Genomic DNA, 20,770 nt, shown 5'->3' with positions numbered 1-20,770 from the left:
ATGGCAAGCCTCTAGCAAGACTTGTCAAACAGAAAAGAGAGAAAGAACATAAAATCAGAAATGAACGAGGAGAGATTTCAACTGACACCACAGGCATACAAAGGATCATCAAAGAATACCATGAACAATTATATGCCAATAATTCAACAATATAGAAGAATGGATAAATTTTTAGAAACATACAATTGTCCAAGACTAAACCAGGAAGAAACAGAGAATCTGAGCAGACAAATTACTAGCAATCAAATTGAGGTAGTAATAAAAAAAACTCCCAAACAAAGGCCAGGAGAGACAGCTTCATAGGTGAATTCTACCAAACATTTAAAGAAAAATTAGTACCTATCCTTCTCAAACTATTATAAAAAAAATTAAATAGGAAGGAATGCTTCCAAACTCATTCTACGAGGCTAGCATTATACTGATACCAAAACCAGACAAAGACACCACAAATAAAAAGAGAATTACAGCCAATATCTCTGATGGACATGGATGTCAAAATTCTCAACAAAATACTAGCAATCTGAAGTCAACAGTATATTAAAAAAATTATACACCATGATCAAGTAGGATTCATACTAGGGATGCAAGGATGGTTCAACATCCACAAAACAATTAATGTGATTATCACATCAAGAAAACTAAGGATAAAAATCACCTCAATAGATGTAGGAAAAGCAATTGAAAAAATTCAGCAACCATTTATGATAAAAAGTCTCAACAAAGTGAGTACCAAAGGAAATCACCTTATCTTGATAAAGGCTATATATGACAAGTTCACAGCTCACATCATACTCAATGGTGAAAAGCTGAAAGTTTTACATTTTAGATCAGGAACAAGACAAGGATGCCCACTCTCACCACTGTTATTCAACATAGTACTGGAAGTCCTAGCCAGAGCAATCAGACAAGAAAATAAATAAATAAATAAATAAATAAATAAATAAATAAATAAATGGCATCCAAATAGGAAAGGAAGAGTAAAACTATCATTATTTGCAGCTAACATGATACTGTATATAGAAAACCCTGAAGAAACCACCAAAATTTTAATAGAATTAACAAAAGAATCCAAGAAACTAGGAGGATACAAAATTAACACACAGAAATCTTTCATGTTTCTATACACAACAATGAACAATCAGAAGGAGAAATGAAGAAAACAATCCCATTCACAATTGCATCAAAAAGAATAAAACACCTAGGGGAATAAACTTAACCAAGGAGGTGAAAGACATGTACTCTGAAAGTTATAAGACATTGAGGAAGACATTAAAGAAGACACAAATAAATAAAAGGATACACTGTTCTCATGGACTAGAGTGACTAATGTTGTTAAAATGGCCATACTACGCAAAGCAATTTACAGATTCAATGCAATTCCTACCAAAATGTCAATATCATTCCTCTTAGAACTAGAACAAATAATCCTAAAATTCATTTGGGACCACAAAAGACCCTGAATAACCAAAGCAGTCTTGAGAAAGAAGAACAAAATTAGAGGTATCACACTCCCCGATCTCAAATTATCCTACAAAGCTATAATAATCAAAACAGTATGGTACTGGTACAAAAACATATATATATAGATGAATGGAACAGAATAGAGAGCCCAGAAACAAGCCTTCACTTATATGGTCAATTAATCTATGACAAAGGAGCTACAAATATACACTGGGTAATGACAGTCTCTTCAGCAAGTGCTGTTGGGAAAACTGGGCAAAAAAAGAAAAGAAAAAAAGAAACTGGACCACTCTCTTATACCATATACAAAAATAAACTCAAAATGGGTTAAGGACTTAAATGTAAGGTCTGAAACCATAAAACTCCTATAAGAAACATAGAAAATAAACTATCTGACAGCAATATAAGTTGTATCTTTTGGGGACATATCCCATCAAGCAAGGGAAATAAAAGCTAAAATAATCACATGGGACTATATCAACCGAAAAAGCTTCTGCATCATGAAGGACCCTTCAACAACAAAAAAAAGGTAACCCAGTGAATGGAAGAATGTATTTGTAAATGATGTATCTGATAAGGGGTTGGGTTGATATTTAAAATATATAAGAAGCTCATACAACTCAATAGCAAAAACACAATCGGGACAGCAAAACACAAAAGAATGCAAAAAAATGAGGATAGTTTAAGGGGCCTCTGGGACATCATGAATACCAACATTTGCATCATAGGGGTACCAGAAGTACTAGGGAGAGAGCAAAGAATTGAAAACCTATTTGACAAAATAATGATGGAAAACTTCTCTAAACTGGTGAAGGAAATAGACATACAAGCTCAGGAAGCACAAAAAGTCCCAAACAAGCTGAACCCAAAGAGACCCACACCAAAACACGTCATAATTAAAATGCCAAAGGTTAAAGACAAAGAGAGAATCTTAAAAGCAGCAGGAGAAAAGCAGTTAGTTAACCTACAAGTGAGATCCCATAAGACTGTCAGCTGATTTCTCACAGAAATTTTGCAGTCAGAAGGGATGGACACAAAATATTCAAAGTGATGAAAAGCAAGGACCTACTACCAAGATTACTCTACCCAGCAAAGCTATCGTTTAGAATCAAAGGACAATAAAGAGCCTCCCAGAAAAGGAAAACCTAAAGGAGTTCACTACCACAAAACCAGTGTTATAAGAAATGTTTCTAAGAAGAAAACAATCAAAAATTAAATAATAAAATGACAATAACTACATATCTATGAACAATTACTTTAAATGTAAATGGATTAAAGTCTCCAATCAAAAGACATATGGTGGTTGAATGGTGAGAAAACACAACTCTTATGTATGCTGCCTATAAGAAACTCACTTCAGATTGAAAGACACATGCAGACTGAAAGTAAAGGGATACAAAAAGATATTTCATGCAAATGAAAATGGGAAGAAAAGGCTGGGGTAGCAATACTTACACCGGACAAAATAGACTTTAAAACAAAGGCTTTAACAAGAGACAAAGATGGACCCAGTAATCCAACTTTTGAGTATTTACCTGAAGAAAACCAAAAACATTACTTCAAAGGGACATATGCATCCATATGTTCATTGTAGCATTATTTACAATAGCTAAGATATGGAAGCAACCTGAATGTCAATCAATAGATGAATGGATAAAGAAGAGGTGGTACATATATACAATGGAATATTACTCAGCGATAAAAAAGAATGAAATCTCGCCATCTGCAACAACATGGAAGAATCTAGAGGGTACTGTTTTGAGCGGAGTAATTCAGAAAAAAAACAAATGTCATATGATTTCTCTTATATGTGGAATCTTGACAACAGGATAAACAAACAAAACAGAAACAGGCTCATAGATATGGATGGCATAGATACAGAGGGTTGTCAAATTGGGGTGTGTTGGGCAGGTGGGTGAAATGGGAGGGGATTAAGAGGTACAAATTGGTAGTTACAAAATAGTCATGAATTAGAGCATAGGGAATATAGTCAGTAGTATTGTAATAAGTATGTATGGTGTCAGATGGGTACTGGATTTATCAGGGTGATTACTTTGTAAGTTATATAAATGTCTAATCACTGTGTTATACAACTGAAATTAATATAATATTGTATGTCTACTGTAATTAAAAAATAAAGTACATATATATTTCAACAAAAAAAGAAAAATGGGCAGAGGACATGAAAAGACATTTCTCCAAAGAAGACATACAGATGACCAACAGACATATGAAAAGATGTTCAACATCACTAATCATCAGGGAAATACAAATCAAAACCACATGAAATACCACCTCACACCAGTCAAAATGGCTATTATCAAAAAGTCAACAAACAACATATGTGGGTGAGGATGTAGAGAAAAGGGAATCCTTGTGAACTGTTGGTGGGACTCCAAACTGGTGCAGCCCCTATGGAAAACAGCATGGAGATTCTTTAGAAAACTAAAAATGGATATACCATACAACCCAGAAATTCTACTTTTGGGTACGTATCCAAAGAAAATGAAAACACTAATCTGAAAAGATATATGCACCCTTATTTTCACTGCTGCATTATTTATGAGAACCAAAAATATACAAGCAACCTAGGTGTCCATTGATAGATGAATGGACAAGGATGATGGTTATATATATATATATATATATATATATATATATATATATATATATATATATATATGATGGAATAAAATACAGCATAAAAAACTAATTAAATCTTGCCTTTTGTGACAACATGAATGTATCTAGAGGGCATTATGCTAAGTCAGGCAGAGAAAGTAAAATACCATATGGTTTCATTTATATGTGGAATCTAAAAACAAAACAAAACAAAAATAGATTCATAGAAATAGAGACCAAAGGGATGGTTACTAGAAGTGAGGTGGTGAGGGGATTGGCAAAAAGAGGAAGGGGAATATAGTCAATAATATTGTGATAAGTTTACAAGATTACAGATGATTACTAGCATTAGTGGGGTGATTATATTGTAAGGTATAAAAATGTTGAATCACTATATTGCACACCTGAAACTAATATAGCTTATATAAGACTGTATATCAACTATACTAATACACTTAAATAAAAAAATGTTTATTAAAATAAAAAGTAGAGAATGGAAATCAACACTGAGATAGCCCAGGCGTTAGATATAGCATATAAATACTTAAAAAGGGACGTTACAATACAGTCAAATAATTAAAGAAAAATGTTTCATTAATTAAGAGAAATTACAGTCTTTTAGTGTGAACACTAAAAATAGAGTACATATTCATTTACATAAAATTCTACAGCAAGGTGAACTAACTGTATTGATAGAAATCAAATTAGTTGTTGCCTGGGGCAACGGTGGAGGAAGGTAGAATGACAGCCAAGTGTCACAAAGGAACTTTCTGTGGAAAAGGAGAGTTTGCACAGCCTGATTGATACCGTGGTTCAGATATTTACATATATTTGTCAAAAGTCATAAACTCGTGCACTTAAAGTACGTAAATTTTACTGTGGACAAGTCACATGTCAATAAATTTGATTTTTGTAAAGTATATAAATGAAACACTCAAAAATATGGTGAAAAATATTCTTCTGAAAAACTATCACAAGGAAGAAAAAACAAATTTAATTACTACTTTTTTGTTTTTACAAAAATTTGGGATTTCATGGATTCAGTAATGAAAGAATACAATTAAATAATGAGAAAAATATACTGACCTGATTAGGTCATTATTTGCAACATATTTACTGAGCACTCTAGTAGGCAATTGTTATGTAGTAAAAAGTAGAATCTGCTAGGGACAAAAAGTATGAACATCAGGAAATAAATATGAGAAATGAGACAGTTATTGGAATGAAAAAGAAAAATAAAACAACATAATGTACAAGGGAATAAAAGGTATTATTTTAGAAGAGAAGACATTTATTTTTTAAAAATCTACAGTTAATATCACATTTATTGTGAAAAACTGAATGCTTTTCCCTTAAGATTGGGAACAAGGCAAGGATATCCACTGTCATCACATCAATTCAAATTACACTGAAGTTATTCCAAGGGAAATTAAGCAAGAAAAAGCAATTGCACACAAATAGACAGGAAATAAATAACAAAACTATTCTTATTCATGATGACAAAACCTTGTCTTGTTTATGGAAAATATGGGATCAATAAGTAAAATCTTCTAGAATTTCTAATGTGTTTAACAAGTTTGAAACACACAAGTTAATATACAAAAATCAATTATACTTCTATGTATTAGCATGAACAATTTGAAAATGATATTAAGAAAACAATTCTGTTCATGATAGCAAAAAATATGTATATGAATATATACATATATATATATATATATATATATATATATATATATATATATATATACTGAAGGATAACTTCAACAAAACAGGTACAAGACCTGTAAACTGTAAAATACAACTACATTGCTGAAAAAAATTAAAGAAGGCTTACATAAATGGAGACATATACCATATTTTAGGATCAAAAGACTCAATATTTTTAAGATGGCAATTCTCCCAAAAATTGAACTATGCAATTATACAATGCAATACTTTTCAAAATTCGGCAGTTTTCATAAAATTAGAAAGCTGATAATAAAATGTATGTGAAAATGAAAAGGACCTAGAATAGCTAAAACAATTTTGGAAAAGATGAAAAAATCTTGGGGACTTGTACTACCTGATTTCAAAATTCAATATAAAGCTACAGTAATAAAGACAGTATGCTTTTCTATAAGAGTGGACATACAGATTAATGATCTAAAATAGAGATTTCAATAAAAGAACCACTCTTATGGTCAACTGATTTTTGACAAAGTTGCCAAGTCAATTAAGCGAGAGAAAGAATGCTCATTTCAACAAATGGCATTGGAATAATTGGAAATCTATATGCTAAAAATAAAAATGAACTTACATACCCAATAATTAACTCAAAATGTATTATAAAGTTGAATGTAAGAGCTATAAAACCATGATGCATAAAAGAAAAATGATAAATAAAAGAAACCATCAAAATTAAAAACATTTCCTTAAAAAATGCACTATAAGGAAGAAATCATGTACCTGATCTGGTAAAGGACTCATAGCCAGAATACATAAATGATTCTTACAATTCAATAAGACCACAAAAATCTTAATTTTTATTTTTAAAAATTGAGCAAAATATTTGAATAGGCTCTTCAGCAAAGAAGATATACAAAGCTATTAAGCATGTCCAACATCATTAACTCCTAGGGAAATGCAAATTAAAACCAATATGAGATAACACTGCATATCAATTAAAATGATTCAAATTAAACATACTTGGAGCACACCAAGTCTTGGTGATGATGTGGAACAGACAGGATTGGCTACACAATTTGTGAAAGCCACTGAAAAATGGAAATACAGGGCCCCTTATTAATAAAACAAGGGCAAAGCATTATTAATGGGATTAAATTAAAAGTTTTTCCCTTCTTCAGCAGTTTCTCCATGGGTCATGGTGTTATCTATTTGCAATTTAACGTCTTTCTAAATAAATAATTTTAATGTAATTATTAACATGAATTGTACTATTTATTCTTATACTGTACAATGGCAGTTTTAAATGCAAATATCAAAGCATTGAACTTTATGAAGAATCACGGAAATTACACAATTCATCTGGCTTGTCACTAGAGGGAGCTTTCAATTAGGCCAGAAAAAAAAACAAAAAAATCAGACTAGAAAGCAGGAAAAGGAAGAGACTTTCCCCAGGCATGGAGAAACCTGAGGGAGTGTTGGGCTAATTTTGGTGTGTGTTCCATCTGCACTTGAGAAGAATGTGTTTCCTGCAGTTGTTCCATACAGTGTTCTATAATTCTCAACTACTTTTGTTTGATTAATAGAATCTTACCAAAAAATTTTTTGAAAGAATATGTGTATTTCATAAGGAAAATTATCTTACAGTGCTTCTGGTGACATTGTACAAACATCTCCTGAACAAAAGCAGGTGGCAGTATTATCAAAACTCAGTCCCACATTAAGGCCAAGCAACTGCACGATACTGACAGCATATGACTCCAAAGATGAACCCTCTGGATACTAGATATAAGGAAAATAAAGGAAAAAATATTTAGCTAAGAATCCTAAACAGTAATTAAAAAAACAGTAGTTACTATCATCAAAAATTAGTATACGAAAAAAATCATTTTTAAAATTTATTAATACACCCAAGATAACGATGTAGGTTCAATTGTAGTAATCTAAGCATTTGGATGGTATATATAAGTAAACACAAAAGTTTAATTTTAAAATACTATCACTTACTTAAGACCAGCTATCTTAGCAAATCTAATAGAGTCTTAAACACCACATTATATTGCTTCTTTGAACTATTTTAAACAAAATGCCTCTAATCTTTTATTTTAATAATCAATTCTACATTTTCTTTATAGAATGCAGCTTCTAAAATGGGTCCCAATGATCCCTGCCTTCTGCTACTTATGTCGTTGTGTATCCCACTCCACTGAGTGCAAGTTGGACTTATTGACTTGCTTCTAATTAATTGAATATAGCAGAAGTGATTTGTCATCATTTCCAATATAGATTATAAAAACATTGACTGCTTGGATTCCATGTCTCACTCTCCTCACTCTGGGGGAAACCAGCCAGCTACTATGTCATGAAGAAGGCCTGTGGAAAGGCCCACATGTGTGAGCTTGGGAAAAGATTTTCTAAGGTCTTCCAACAGCCATGTAACTGAGGTTGGAAGCAAATCATCTCTGTGTTGAACCATGAGATAACTACAGCTCTAGTTGACACCTTGATTTCACCCACTATGCTGCTCCTAAATTCCTATTCCACAGAAGTGTGTTGCTTTCATCTGCTAAATTTGATCAGTTATGTAACAGTTATGTAGCAATCGATAACCAATACAACCTCAGTAGGAATTGTTGTTCTCCCCTGGATCACTTCCAATTGCTGTACACAGACATTTATAGCAGCTTTATGCATAATTGCCAAAACTTGCAAGCAACCACAATGTCCTTAAGTAGGTGAGTGGGATACATAAACTGTGGCACATTTCAGGTAACACAATATTATTCAGCACTAAAAAGTAATGAGCTATCAAGTAATGAAAAGGAATGGAGGAAATTTAAATGCATTTTATTAAGTGAAAGAAGCCAATCTGAAAAGGCTACACACTGTATGATTTTAACTACTGTTTCCCCGAAAATAAGATCTAGCCAGACAATCAGCTCTAATGTGTCTTTTGGAGAAAGATTAATATTATTTTAGCATAATATAAGACTGGGTCTTAGCTAACATAAGACCGGGACTTATATTAATTTTTGCTCCAAAAGACGCATTAGAGCTGATTGTCTGGCTAGGTCTTATTTTCGGGGAAACAGGGTATATGACATTCTGAATAAAACAAAATTATGGAGACAATAAAAGGTCCATGGTTGCAGGTGGGGAGGGGAGAAATTAATAAGCAGAGCATAGAGAATGTTTAGGGTAGTGAAAATGCTCTGTATGATACCATAATGTGTGTGTGTGTGTGTGTGTGTGTGTGTGTGTGTGTGTGTATAACACTAAGATTGAACCCTAAGGTAAACTATGGACTTTGGGTGATTTTGATGAGTCAATGTAGGTTCACCTTTGGTAAAATATACATATATATTTTATGTATATACAGAGGGTGCTAAAAAATATACACACATTTTAAGAAAGGAAACACTGTGTTATTATAATACTCAATATATACTGATAACAAAAGATGAATACAAGTCATGTCTGACTCTGCAATTATAAGAGGTGTTCAGAGCGGTGCTCAAAGTGGACCATCAGCGTCCAGACACTTCCATTTACAGTGAACTACTGCTTGAGCATAGATAACATCTCTTAAAATGTGTACACATTTTTGACACCCCCAGTACACACACACACACATATATATATATAACTATACATATATATCTAATATATATGTATGTATATATATATATGTGTGTGTGTGTGTATATATATATATGGAAAGGATGGGGAATCCTGGTGATTGATGTTGGGAACAGAGGAGGCTATGCACGTGTGGGGGCAAGGGTACGGTATATGAGAAATCTACGTCTTCCCCTCAATTTTGTGTGAATCTAAAACTGCTATAAAAAATAGTCTTAAAAAAAAAAATTTAGTTGGTTCCTGATGGACCAGGAGCAAGATATCATTGTGAGGGAGGTCCAAGTAAAGAACCATTTAGAGGAAAAAATGTCCATGACCCATGAAGATATTTCTAAATTTTGTATCCCACATATTGCCCTGGGTTTCTTATTGTTCAACTGTAGCCACTAAGATGTAGCAAACAACAATTAACTGATGCATCGGACATTTCAGTCCACCTTCAGAGGAGAGAGAGTAATTTCATTTACTGGAAGACTGCTTGAACCCAAGCAATCCCTCCTTCCTCCATCCAAGCTTTTGATCAGAAGAAGTTCTTAGGACAAAATACAAGACCGTTCCACGACATTCCTTATCTCCTTCAGAGTTACAGACATCATAAAGAATAACCAAGTAATTTTCTCAGAAGACAAAATGCTGGTATCTTGAAAAAGGCATTCAATACAACTTTCATGTCTCTGATGGACCCCAGACAGCTGATTTAATTGACAGATATAATGGTCTTCTCAAACAATTCCTTTTCAAATTCTAGTCCAGCAAATGGGCCCTAATGGGTGTCCATATTGACTAAAGTCTTAATCTCTCTTAATTCCAGGAGCCTTGGATAACTTGCACCTCACTTCAACTTTTAAAAACTTTCCCAACCGCCCTTTCCTGTATTTAAAGGGCTATGTCTTGCCTTCATGTATGCAAAGACTCATTATATATGAGGCCCTTTAATTATATCTCCCCTATCTTTATAGTTTTTTTATCTTGCCCCATGCCCGTAAGAGCTGGAGTCCTGATCCAGGGTGCATACTCCACTGAGATCTGTAAACCATAGATTTCCTCATGGCCCAGTTATCTGCTAATATGATATGACACCCATTTGAGCTTAAACTTCACACACACACACACACACACACACACACACACACACACACATCCCTATCATGTGCAGCTGCACATTGGAGCAGCTATACTATTGGTCTGGGTGCTTTCATTGGTGTGCAATCTGGAAGCCCAAATCTTCCAAGTAGGCCACTGTTTCAACCAAACATGGCAAATGCTGAGGTCCACATGCCACTGAGTTCGGCTAATACAAACCCTACACTCCAAAGACCTCACCCCTTTGCCTGTCACCAACCAAACCAACTGAGCAAAGGGTCCATAGTAACCAACTATAGCCTAATTCTGGAGCCCCAACCTCAAGCACAGATATGTTAAATAGCAAACAATCTGACACTCTATTAACAACATACACCTAAATCAGGTCATGTGGTTTAAAATCTATTTACAACAGAACCCTTCTCATCACTTAATAGGGCAAAATGTTAGACTGCTACGCACTCTTACATCCGCCTATGCTTAATTTGGGCTTTAACTGTGCCAGTCAGGCTCTGGTACAGATGCCAACATCACTTTGGCTAGCGGTGCACCCACAAGCCCCTTGAGTTAAATGATATTATAGTCAGGGTCCCAAGGTCCAGGCCCAATAATTCAAATTACACAAGTACCTCAGCATTATTATAATAATTACAGAGCCACAAAAACAAGACCTACATTAACTCAAGTAGGTATCAAATTGAAAAGGATACCCCAGCTCTACATCTCGAACAACTGCCCTGGCCCAGGATCATTGCTAGAGGTGACATCACCTCAGACGATATCACGCCAGCCTAAGAGCTCCCTGATAGAGTTCTCTCCTGTACCTGAGACAGCTTTACCTCCACACTCGGCATGTACACGGACTGCCTCTCTTAAAGCATAATTGGACGCTGGAAATTTATTGATTTTCTTACTTTGATATTAGAAAATCTACTGTGTTTCCTGAACTTGCTATCTGGTATAGATTTTGTTCTTTGTCAAACATATAACCCAGCACTCCAGGTCTAAAGGAAAGTCTGGTCAAAGTTACTACTATATGTGCCATGCTAAAAACTAATGGAGAGTATTGCTTTCCCTAGGAGTCACCTGCTTCATTTCAGTGAACATCTGGACCCCCTGGGGAGAGGCGCACTCACTCACCAGTGCCTTCTCCTACTACCCTCTTCAGTTTTCTACCACAACCTCCCACCGTACATTTCTGACCATGACCACAACCACCTCTTCCCTTTGGTTACATACAAATACTACTAATCGTTACATATACTTTACCAAACTATCAATCGATATTCTCCAACAACATAAACTGCCTGATCTGACTTGCTACTTTGAACCAAGAAATAGATCAGGGTATTATTGTCAAAAAAATAAAAAATAAACATATATATATAATTAATATACATGGAAATGTTAATATATATGTGTATATATAATATGCATATAATTTTAACATATATATATAATATGCATATAATTTTAACACAATTTACAACTCCACAACAATACTGTTAGAGACTCCAGAAATTTCAGATCCATTTCTTTGGCTAGTGCTACATAAATGGGAAATTTAGTTATGAGTTGGCCTAAAAGGATTCCTTATACTTTTCCTTGTTTTTCTCCTTTTTATTCTCATAGTAAAATGTTTCCTATGCTGTTTAGTGCAACTTATGCCCTAGTCTCTAAAAGTTGCCTTTTTTATTACCCCAAATGTTCAATAATATGTCAACAAGGCTAATTGAATTAATGATGATTTTTTATTTTCTGTGTTCTGATGCTTTGATACCTGAGGCCTTGCCAACTCTGGAGGACTGCCCCTGTTAGGGTTACGCAATTCTTTAAGATAGTGAAAAAAACTCACCTGCAAGTGTTCTTTGCATATGCAAAGCAATCAGTCCAGAGCTTATACAACTTACCACCTGCTTTATCAGGCTCACATACTCAGGCCATGATCCACCTACTAAAAGTACACCACAGCCAGGCATCAGACAACTAGGGATAGCCTCTATGCAGCAGAGCATGCTGAAATTTTTCAAACTAGCCAATACTAGGCCTGCTTACCCTCCCTTGCCCATTCCTTCCCAAGGAAACCAAAATAGAGGTTGTTGCCCATGTTTTCCCCTTGGCTCCCTATACTTCCTGAGCAATACTAGTGCTTCCTCATCTGGCCCCTGGATAGTGTGTCATGCCTCCTTTTTTTAGGGAACTATGAGTATGATAAACTTCTTCCTGTAGGACAGTCATTTCCATGTCTGTATGTCTTTCCATCCTGATGTGAACAACACCCAGGTAACCTTTAAAAAGCTTTCAAATTAGATTAATAGGTTCTACTTTCTTTCAGTTAGTTTTGTCTAATTAATTGCAATTAGATTACAACTAAATCAATTATAAATATATGTGATAAACTTTAAGGAAACTGCTTAAAAATTTTTCAAATATAATTCATATGCAAAGAGAGGGGAGAAAATGGAATCATATAAAATGTGCAATTGGATGTCAGAGGCAGGGCAGGGTAAGAGGTCCCCTGATCTCTCCCCTTAAAGTTACAAGTTGAAAAGCTATAATTCAACAAATGATTCCCTAATCAACACACAAACATGTCTGAGAGATCCATGCATCAAAACATCCAAAGGTGGGTGAATTGTGGTGAACAGGGTGGGAGGGGAAGGAGAAGTGCAGAGATGGAGGCTGCGGGTCGCAGCCCAGAGCTCAATGCGGTACCGAAAGAGGAGAGGATGGATTCTGCAGGTGTACTCTCTGTGGCCCCAGCAATCCTACCTGAGGGATCAGCGATTGGGCAGAGACATCGGGGAAAAGAGTGAATACAGAAGTGTGACAACTGTGGTCTAAGAGCCCTCACTGCCAGGCAGAAAACAAAGCCACTGAACCTGGCCTCCTTCCCCCACCCTCCCAGAGCTTGCCTCCCATACATCCTCCTAGTGTTTGCAGTGGGTCCCAGAAAAAAATGGTAGTAGTGATGGATTAAAGAGAATAATATCTACCGCCCTGAGAACGGGAGAGACAGCTCCTGAGTGGCAGATGCACAATGCGGCTAACTCCCATGATAAGGGAGGAGCTGTAGAGGTGAGGCAGCTGCGGTCGGGCAGTCACCATTACTTGGAGGAGAATAAAGCCACAAACCCACCAGCTGCCTCTCCCAGCCCACGTCACCCTTGCTGCTTGACCTGTTGATCCCAGCAGGGGCACCCAGGGCTGCTGAGGCATACAGCTCTGCATCCAGCTGCAGGGGCAGCACTGGGATTTTAGGGGCTCAGAACCCCATCACTTACCACATCCTCCTACAGGGATAGTACCCTGAGACTGAGGTGACATGGTCACAGAGGAGATACCCACCTCCCCAGGTAGTCTTATACCCTGTAAGAAGATGAAACAGGGCAAGAGAAAATAAGGCACTCCAGTGCTACCTACTGATAAGCAAAAGAAATACCTCTTCATATCAACCTACTGCAGAATTCACTCCCATAGATGCACAGGAAGATAAATAATCCATTAATTACCATGAATAAACAAGGTAACAGGCAGCTCAGAAAGAAAATAAAATACCTCCAGAAAATAAATTTGAGGACATGGAAATATGTAACTTAAATGATAGAGAATTCAAGACTGCAGGTCTGAAAAAAATCAACAAGATGCAAGAAAACTCAGATAGGAAGCTTAATGAACTCAGAAATAAAATCAATAAACAAAATGAATATTTTATCATAGAGATTGAAATTTTAAAAAAGAACCAAATAGAAATTCTGGAGCTGGAGAACTCAATAAAGGACAGGAAGAATAAAATTGTGAGCTTAGAAAATAGAGCTGACCAGATGGAGGAAACAATTAGTGACATCAAAGACAAAAATCTGGAAATGATGCAGATGGAAGGAGAGAGAGACTTGAGAGTTAAAACAAATAAAAGAACTCTACAAGAACTATCTGACTCTATTAGAAAGAGCAATAGAAGAACAAAGTGTATACCAGAAGGAAAAGAGGGGAGAAGGACACAGAAAGTCTATTTAAACAAATAGTCAATGAGAACTTCCCAAACCTATGTAAAGAACTGGATCTTCAAATCCAAGAAGCAAATTGAACACTTAATTACCTTAATCCAAAAAGGCCTTCTCCAAAGCACGTTATATTGAAGCTGTCAAAAATTAATGACAAAAAAAGAGTTCTCAAGGCAATCAGGGAAAAAAGATGGTAACTTACAAAGGAAAGTCCATTAGGTTATCATCAGATTGTTCAGCAGGAACTCAGGGGGAAGTGGAATCAAATATTCAAATTATTCAAAATACCAGCCATGAATACTATATATCCAGCAAAGTTATCCTTTAGATACGAAGGAGTAATAAAGACCTTTCCAGATATACAGAAGCTGAGGGAATTTTCCACTACAAAGCCTTACAGGAAATACTGAAAAAGGTTATTTTACCTAAAACAAAAAGAAAGAAGGACAGAAAACTATGAGTAAGGTTACTAACAGATAGAAGCAGGAAACTGCAACCTTTATTCAGAATAGGGCACTATACACTTAAATATAACATCAAGGTTAAAGGAGGTAAAAACATTTAAGAAGATAGAGGAAATTAGGCAAGAAAAAGAAAAAGGAATCCAATTGGAAAAGGAGTAAAACTGTCACTACTGTGTTTCCCCAAAAATGAGACCTAACCAGACAATCAGCTCTAATGCATCTTTTGGAGCAAAAATTAATATGAGACCCAATCTTATTTTACTATAATAAAGACCGGGTCTTATCTAACATAATAGAATATAAGACTGAGTCTTATATTAACTTTTGCTCCAAAAGATGCATTAGAGCTGATTGTCTGGCTAGGTCTTATTTTGGGGGAAACACGGTATTTGCAGATAATATGATATAATATATAGAAAACCCTGAAACTCCTAAAACCAAAATACTATTTGAACTAAAAAACAATTTTGTAAAGTTGCTGGATATAAAATCCATACACAAAAGTCCCTTGCATTCTATACACTAATAACAAATGATCAGAAAGAGAAATTTTAAAAGACAATCCCATTTACAATAGCAATAAAAACAATAAAATATTAGAAATAAATTTAACCAAGGAGGTAAAAGATCTCTACTCTGAAAACTATAAGATATTGATGAAAGAAACTGAAGATGACACAAATACGTGGAAAGATATCCCATGCTTGGGGTTTGAAAGAAATAATATGGTTAAAATGTCCACATTACCCAAAGCTATCTATAGATTCAATGCAATCCCTACCAAAATGGCATTTTTCATAGAAATTGAAAAATCCATGCTAACATTTGTATAGAACCACAAAAGACCCCAAATAGCCAAAACAGTCCTGAGAAAGAACAAAGCTGGAGGCATCACACTTTCTATTTTCAAATTATATTACAAAGCTGTAGCAATCAGAAAGTATTGTATAAGCATAGAAACAGACACACAGACCAATGGAACAGAATAGAAGGCTAAAAAATAATGCCCTCATTATATAATCAACTAATATTTCACAAAAGAGCCAAGAATACTCAACTGAGAAAAGACAGTCGCTTCAATAAACAGTGGTGGGAAAACTGGATATTCACATACAAATAATTAAACAGCACCTGTTATCTTACACCACTCACACAAACTAACTCAAAAAATAATTAAAAATTTAAATGTAAGAAGGGAAATCACAAAAATCTTAGAAGAAAACACAATGAAAAATCTCCTTGACATTTGTCTTGGCAATTTTATAGATATGACCCCAAAACCATAAACAAAAGCAAAAATAATCAAGTGGGACTACATCGATACATAAGGTTCTACAGAGCAAAAGAATCAATCAATGAAATGAAAAGACAGCCTACAGAATGGGAGAAAATATGTGCAAATTATATACCTAAAAGCAGCTAATGTCTAAAATATAGAAACCCATACAATTCATTAGCAAAAAACAAATAATCTGATTAAGTTAATTGTCAAAGGACCTGAATAGACTTTTTTCCAAAGAAAATATTTAAATGACTAACAGGTACATGAAAAGGTGCTCAACATCACCAATCATTAGGGAAATACAAATCAAAGCCACAAGAGATATCACCTCATACCTATTAGAATGACTATTATCAAAAAGATAAGAGATAACAAATGCTGGTGCAGATATGAAGAAAATGGAACCCTGTAGCCTGTTGATGAAAACATAAACAAGTATATCCACTATAGAAAAAAGTATGGTTGTTCCTGAAAATAAATTAAGATAGAATTACCATCTGAATCAGCAATTCCACTTCTTGGTATATATCTGAAGGAAATGAAATCACTATTTCAAAGACATATCTGTACCCCATGTTCACTACAGATTATTCACAATAGCTAAGATATAGAAAAAAACCTAAGTGCCCAGTGATAGATGAATGGATAAAGAAATTGTGACATATATGTATGTGTGTATTTATGTATGTGTGAACACACACATACACACAAAACATGGATGAAACTTGATGGCATTATGCTAAGTGAAACAAATCAGAGAAAGACAAATACTTTATAATCTTACTTTTGTGTGGAATCTAAAACAACCAAACTCTTAGAAACAGAGAACAGACTGGTGGTTGACAAGGATAGGGACTGCAGGGCGCGAATGAGTGAAAGTGGTTAAAGGGTACAAACTTCAAGTTTCTGGAAATGCAGTGTACAGCATGGTAACTATAATTAACAATACTGTATTGTATATTTGAAAGTTGCTAAGAGAGTAGATCTTAAAGGTTCTCACCACACACCCACACACAAATAGTAACTATGTGAGATAACGGATGTGTTAACCTTATTATGGCAATCATTTCCCAATACATACATATGAGTATATCAAATCATTACATTGCAGACCCTAAACTTACATAATGTTATAAGAAATAGATACCAGAACTGATTTTAAATATGTCTAATCTTTCAATGGCAATTTGCTTCATTGTAGATGCTACTAAAAGTCAACCAACTGTACAAATTGGTCAATATAAAAATAGAATGCACATTTCTTTTTCTGAAGCACTCTCAAGTTAGTTCCTTTTCCTATTTTTTATATAGCTTGTTATAAAAGGAATATAACTCTGTAGTGAGGGCTCATTCTCACGTTCCCCAGAAACCAGTAAATTATGAATATTTGAGAGCTGTTTCTTCATACAAATCTGCTCCTCCCAAAAATATAATGAAGACTTGAATGCAATAATAAAATATTTACCTTAAAACAGAAAAAATAATAAACATCCCTTAATAAAAAAACACATGAATGTATGTCAATTATTAATTTTGAGATAAAATTTAATATGTTTAATAATCAACATTAAAATTGCATTGAATATATAATAAACATTGATGCAAGCATACTACCATTCAAAACAATTAAAATTTGATTAACAAAAGTCAAATATAGTTTTTAAAATCAAAGAGATATGATCAATTCAATTTATAAATGTTCTATTTTTAAAGCAACTATATACAGTTTAATTTTTATGTTCCAAATTAGTAATATAAAAAACTATTAAAATGATGAGTAAACTAAGTTATATATTTATTCATTCTTAAACTATTTAGAAAATTTTGAAACATGAAAATAATGAGAGCAAACTGGATAACAATTACATACCAGAGCAACTCCTGCAGCATTATTCTTATTACATATTCTTCCAGGAAGTGTGGCTCCTATAAAACTAGGATGTTTCTTGAAGCTAAAAAATAAGAATTTTCCTCATAATTGTATTTAAGACTGATATTGTTTATGATAAAATTTTCATAGCAATAAACATTATTGAACAATTACTGTCCTAAGTATCCTGCTACTCTGAATTAAGCTATTTAAACACATTTTTCTCACACCTACAATGTTAAGAATATTGTAAACTTTGTATTTGATAAACACCCAGAGTGTAATAATGATAAGGCCTAATAGTTATGCAAAATGCAACTGCTCTGATGGTTATAGTTTTTATTCTGGTTCCTACTACATTCGTAGCCCTGAAACTTCAATTTTTTGTTACCTCCTTATTCATACATTCACTAAAACTGAATAGATTTTTCTGTGCATTAGAGTCTAGATAGTGTAATAATTCAACATATTCATGTTGTTAGAGAATAAAACATGAGAATTAGGTGAGATAAGATATAGAGATAACAGGTAGTAAATATTTATAAGCCAAGCAACATCAAAGTGTACCACTCATAATTAATCTCCTTTCAATACTTTTATGTAATTTTACTTTTATCAAGCAATTTTATGTTGGTGGGTAGAAGTTTTTAAGTCTTACCTCACATTAGCAATTGAGGACAAGAACTTTAACTTACATTTATTCCCATCCCAGTCGTGTCTACCAAACGTACAGAATATAGTATATATTTAAGTAAATGCTTATTTTTCATAATTAACATATTAAGTCATTTTGGATTGTTCCTTTAGTGCTATACAAATACAGAATACTATACTCACGCAAATAAGTATGCAGTATGATAAGGTCGGAAGACATGTTTTGATTTCCATTCTAAAAATCTAAATAATATCTGATTAGGATTTCCCACAGTAGAAATTTTATTTTTATTTGACCAGATTTCTATGGAAGATATTACAACAGTCAGTTTTAATTGAGTAAGCATCTAAAAGGAGAAGATAAACAAAAATTTTTAAATAAATTTGAACATTAAACTTTTATAAAATGCTTACGACATTCCATATGATTATGGAAACTCTTTAATAGCATAACCAAATACTATACATATCAATATATTACATGTACTTTTACAAAATCTATAAACAAAATAGTTTTTAAAAACTTACAGTGTTGACAAGGCCAATTATCTGAATAACTTTCTGTGTTACAACCTTTATATCAGAGCCCATGTAATCGAACTGGAAAAGATAAATTATTTTTAAAAATTAGTGTATGCCATTAACATATCACATACCCTTTATATGTACAATGTACTATATTGTAAAGCAGCCACAGAACTACATTCTAATTGTAATCCAAGAAATGAATAATGATGTATAATGATTTATAAAAATAAATAATTTAATTTACATAATAAAAACATTTAATAACATGATTTTAAACAATGCTTACTGCACTCCACTTGTCATTATTTACTATTTATGAAAAACAAATCATAACTTTTTAAAATGTGGGATTTCAAAATATACTTATTTCTAAAACAATACATATAATCACAAACCAAAAAATATATACATAAAGAGGGGAAATCCTTAATGAGAGGTTCACTGTTAAAGTGATTCTGAATATTATGTTCAGATACATCCTTTGATGTCACCGTGTAACTCATGTTCTAATTTCTTCTTTATTCCAATAAGCTCTTTCTATGTCTACTTGCTTAAAAATGCCCAGACAATATTAAATAGCACGGGTAACATCAGGTATGTGAGTTTTGCTCCTGAGTTTTCATTGGAAAACCTCAAATATTTCATCATTAATTGGTGTCCCAGTGTCCCACTAAAGCTGAGTATTTTAGATCATGTTGAGAAACATATATTTATAAATCTTCCTATTTATTAAAGCTTCTATAAAAATAGTGTTGTTTGATTATTAGCCTTTTTGAAGCATACCAACATGACAATTTTCATCTTTTGACATATTGATGCAATACATTTCATTAATATATTACTTAAAAAATTAACCCATTGTTATATTCCTTGATCAAAACATTATATTCTATATATCAAAATTAATATGACTATATCAAAATTAATATAAGATTTTGTTTAGAAGTTTGCAGCTTTCAAAAAGATGGGTCTGTTGCTCATGTGTGTGCGTACACAGATTTTGTCATGGAGCAAAGGAATGTTGCTTAGTAAATAACTACCTAAAATTGTTAAGTTGCATGTTTTTCCTATATCCTTGGATTAGATTAGGAAATTATGAATTATGTCTTCTTGAAACATTTTTAAGAACACTCCTTTAAACAATCTATACCTGACGCTGGCCACTAACCCATTAAAATTCTTTTTTTCCCAGCCTTTTGAGATATCACTGACATATAACACTGTGTAAACTGAAGGTGTACATTGTAATGATTTGATTTTAATTCTCACCTCCTTTGGAGAATTCATCAAATTTGTGTTTGTGTGAATCTTCTCCAACGCCATACTTATATCGTCTCAATCCTTCTTAACACCATAATATGTTTTTGCTTAATTATACTTTCTGCCTATTTATTTTTCTTTTCAACAAACCAGCTCTTGAATTTATTTATTCATTTTAATGTTTCTATTTATCATCAACTTATGCTTTTTATTATTGCCTGGTCTTCTTACATTTCTC

General features: G+C 33.6%; 1 protein-coding gene across 1 annotated transcript in view; it reads right to left on the bottom strand.

Moving 5' to 3' along the window:
• The window catches only part of LOC109452814 (disintegrin and metalloproteinase domain-containing protein 5-like), an 87,709-nt gene that overhangs the window by 53,870 nt on the left and 13,069 nt on the right, over window positions 1–20,770 (bottom strand). The window contains exons 3-6 of the mRNA XM_088793567.1: window positions 19,273–19,344; window positions 18,928–19,091; window positions 18,091–18,172; window positions 7,394–7,530 (exon numbers count right to left, since the gene is read on the bottom strand). Coding sequence (XP_088649693.1) covers window positions 7,394–7,530; window positions 18,091–18,172; window positions 18,928–19,091; window positions 19,273–19,344 — 455 coding nt within the window. The remainder of the gene's footprint in view (window positions 1–7,393; window positions 7,531–18,090; window positions 18,173–18,927; window positions 19,092–19,272; window positions 19,345–20,770) is intronic.

Source organism: Rhinolophus sinicus, chromosome 16, assembly GCF_057876585.1.
Source record: "Rhinolophus sinicus isolate RSI-liver-muscle chromosome 16, RSI-T2T, whole genome shotgun sequence".
Classification (NCBI taxonomy): domain Eukaryota; kingdom Metazoa; phylum Chordata; class Mammalia; order Chiroptera; family Rhinolophidae; genus Rhinolophus; species Rhinolophus sinicus.
Note: the sequence above shows the minus strand (reverse complement) of the source record. Positions and strands in the feature narration are given on the sequence as shown.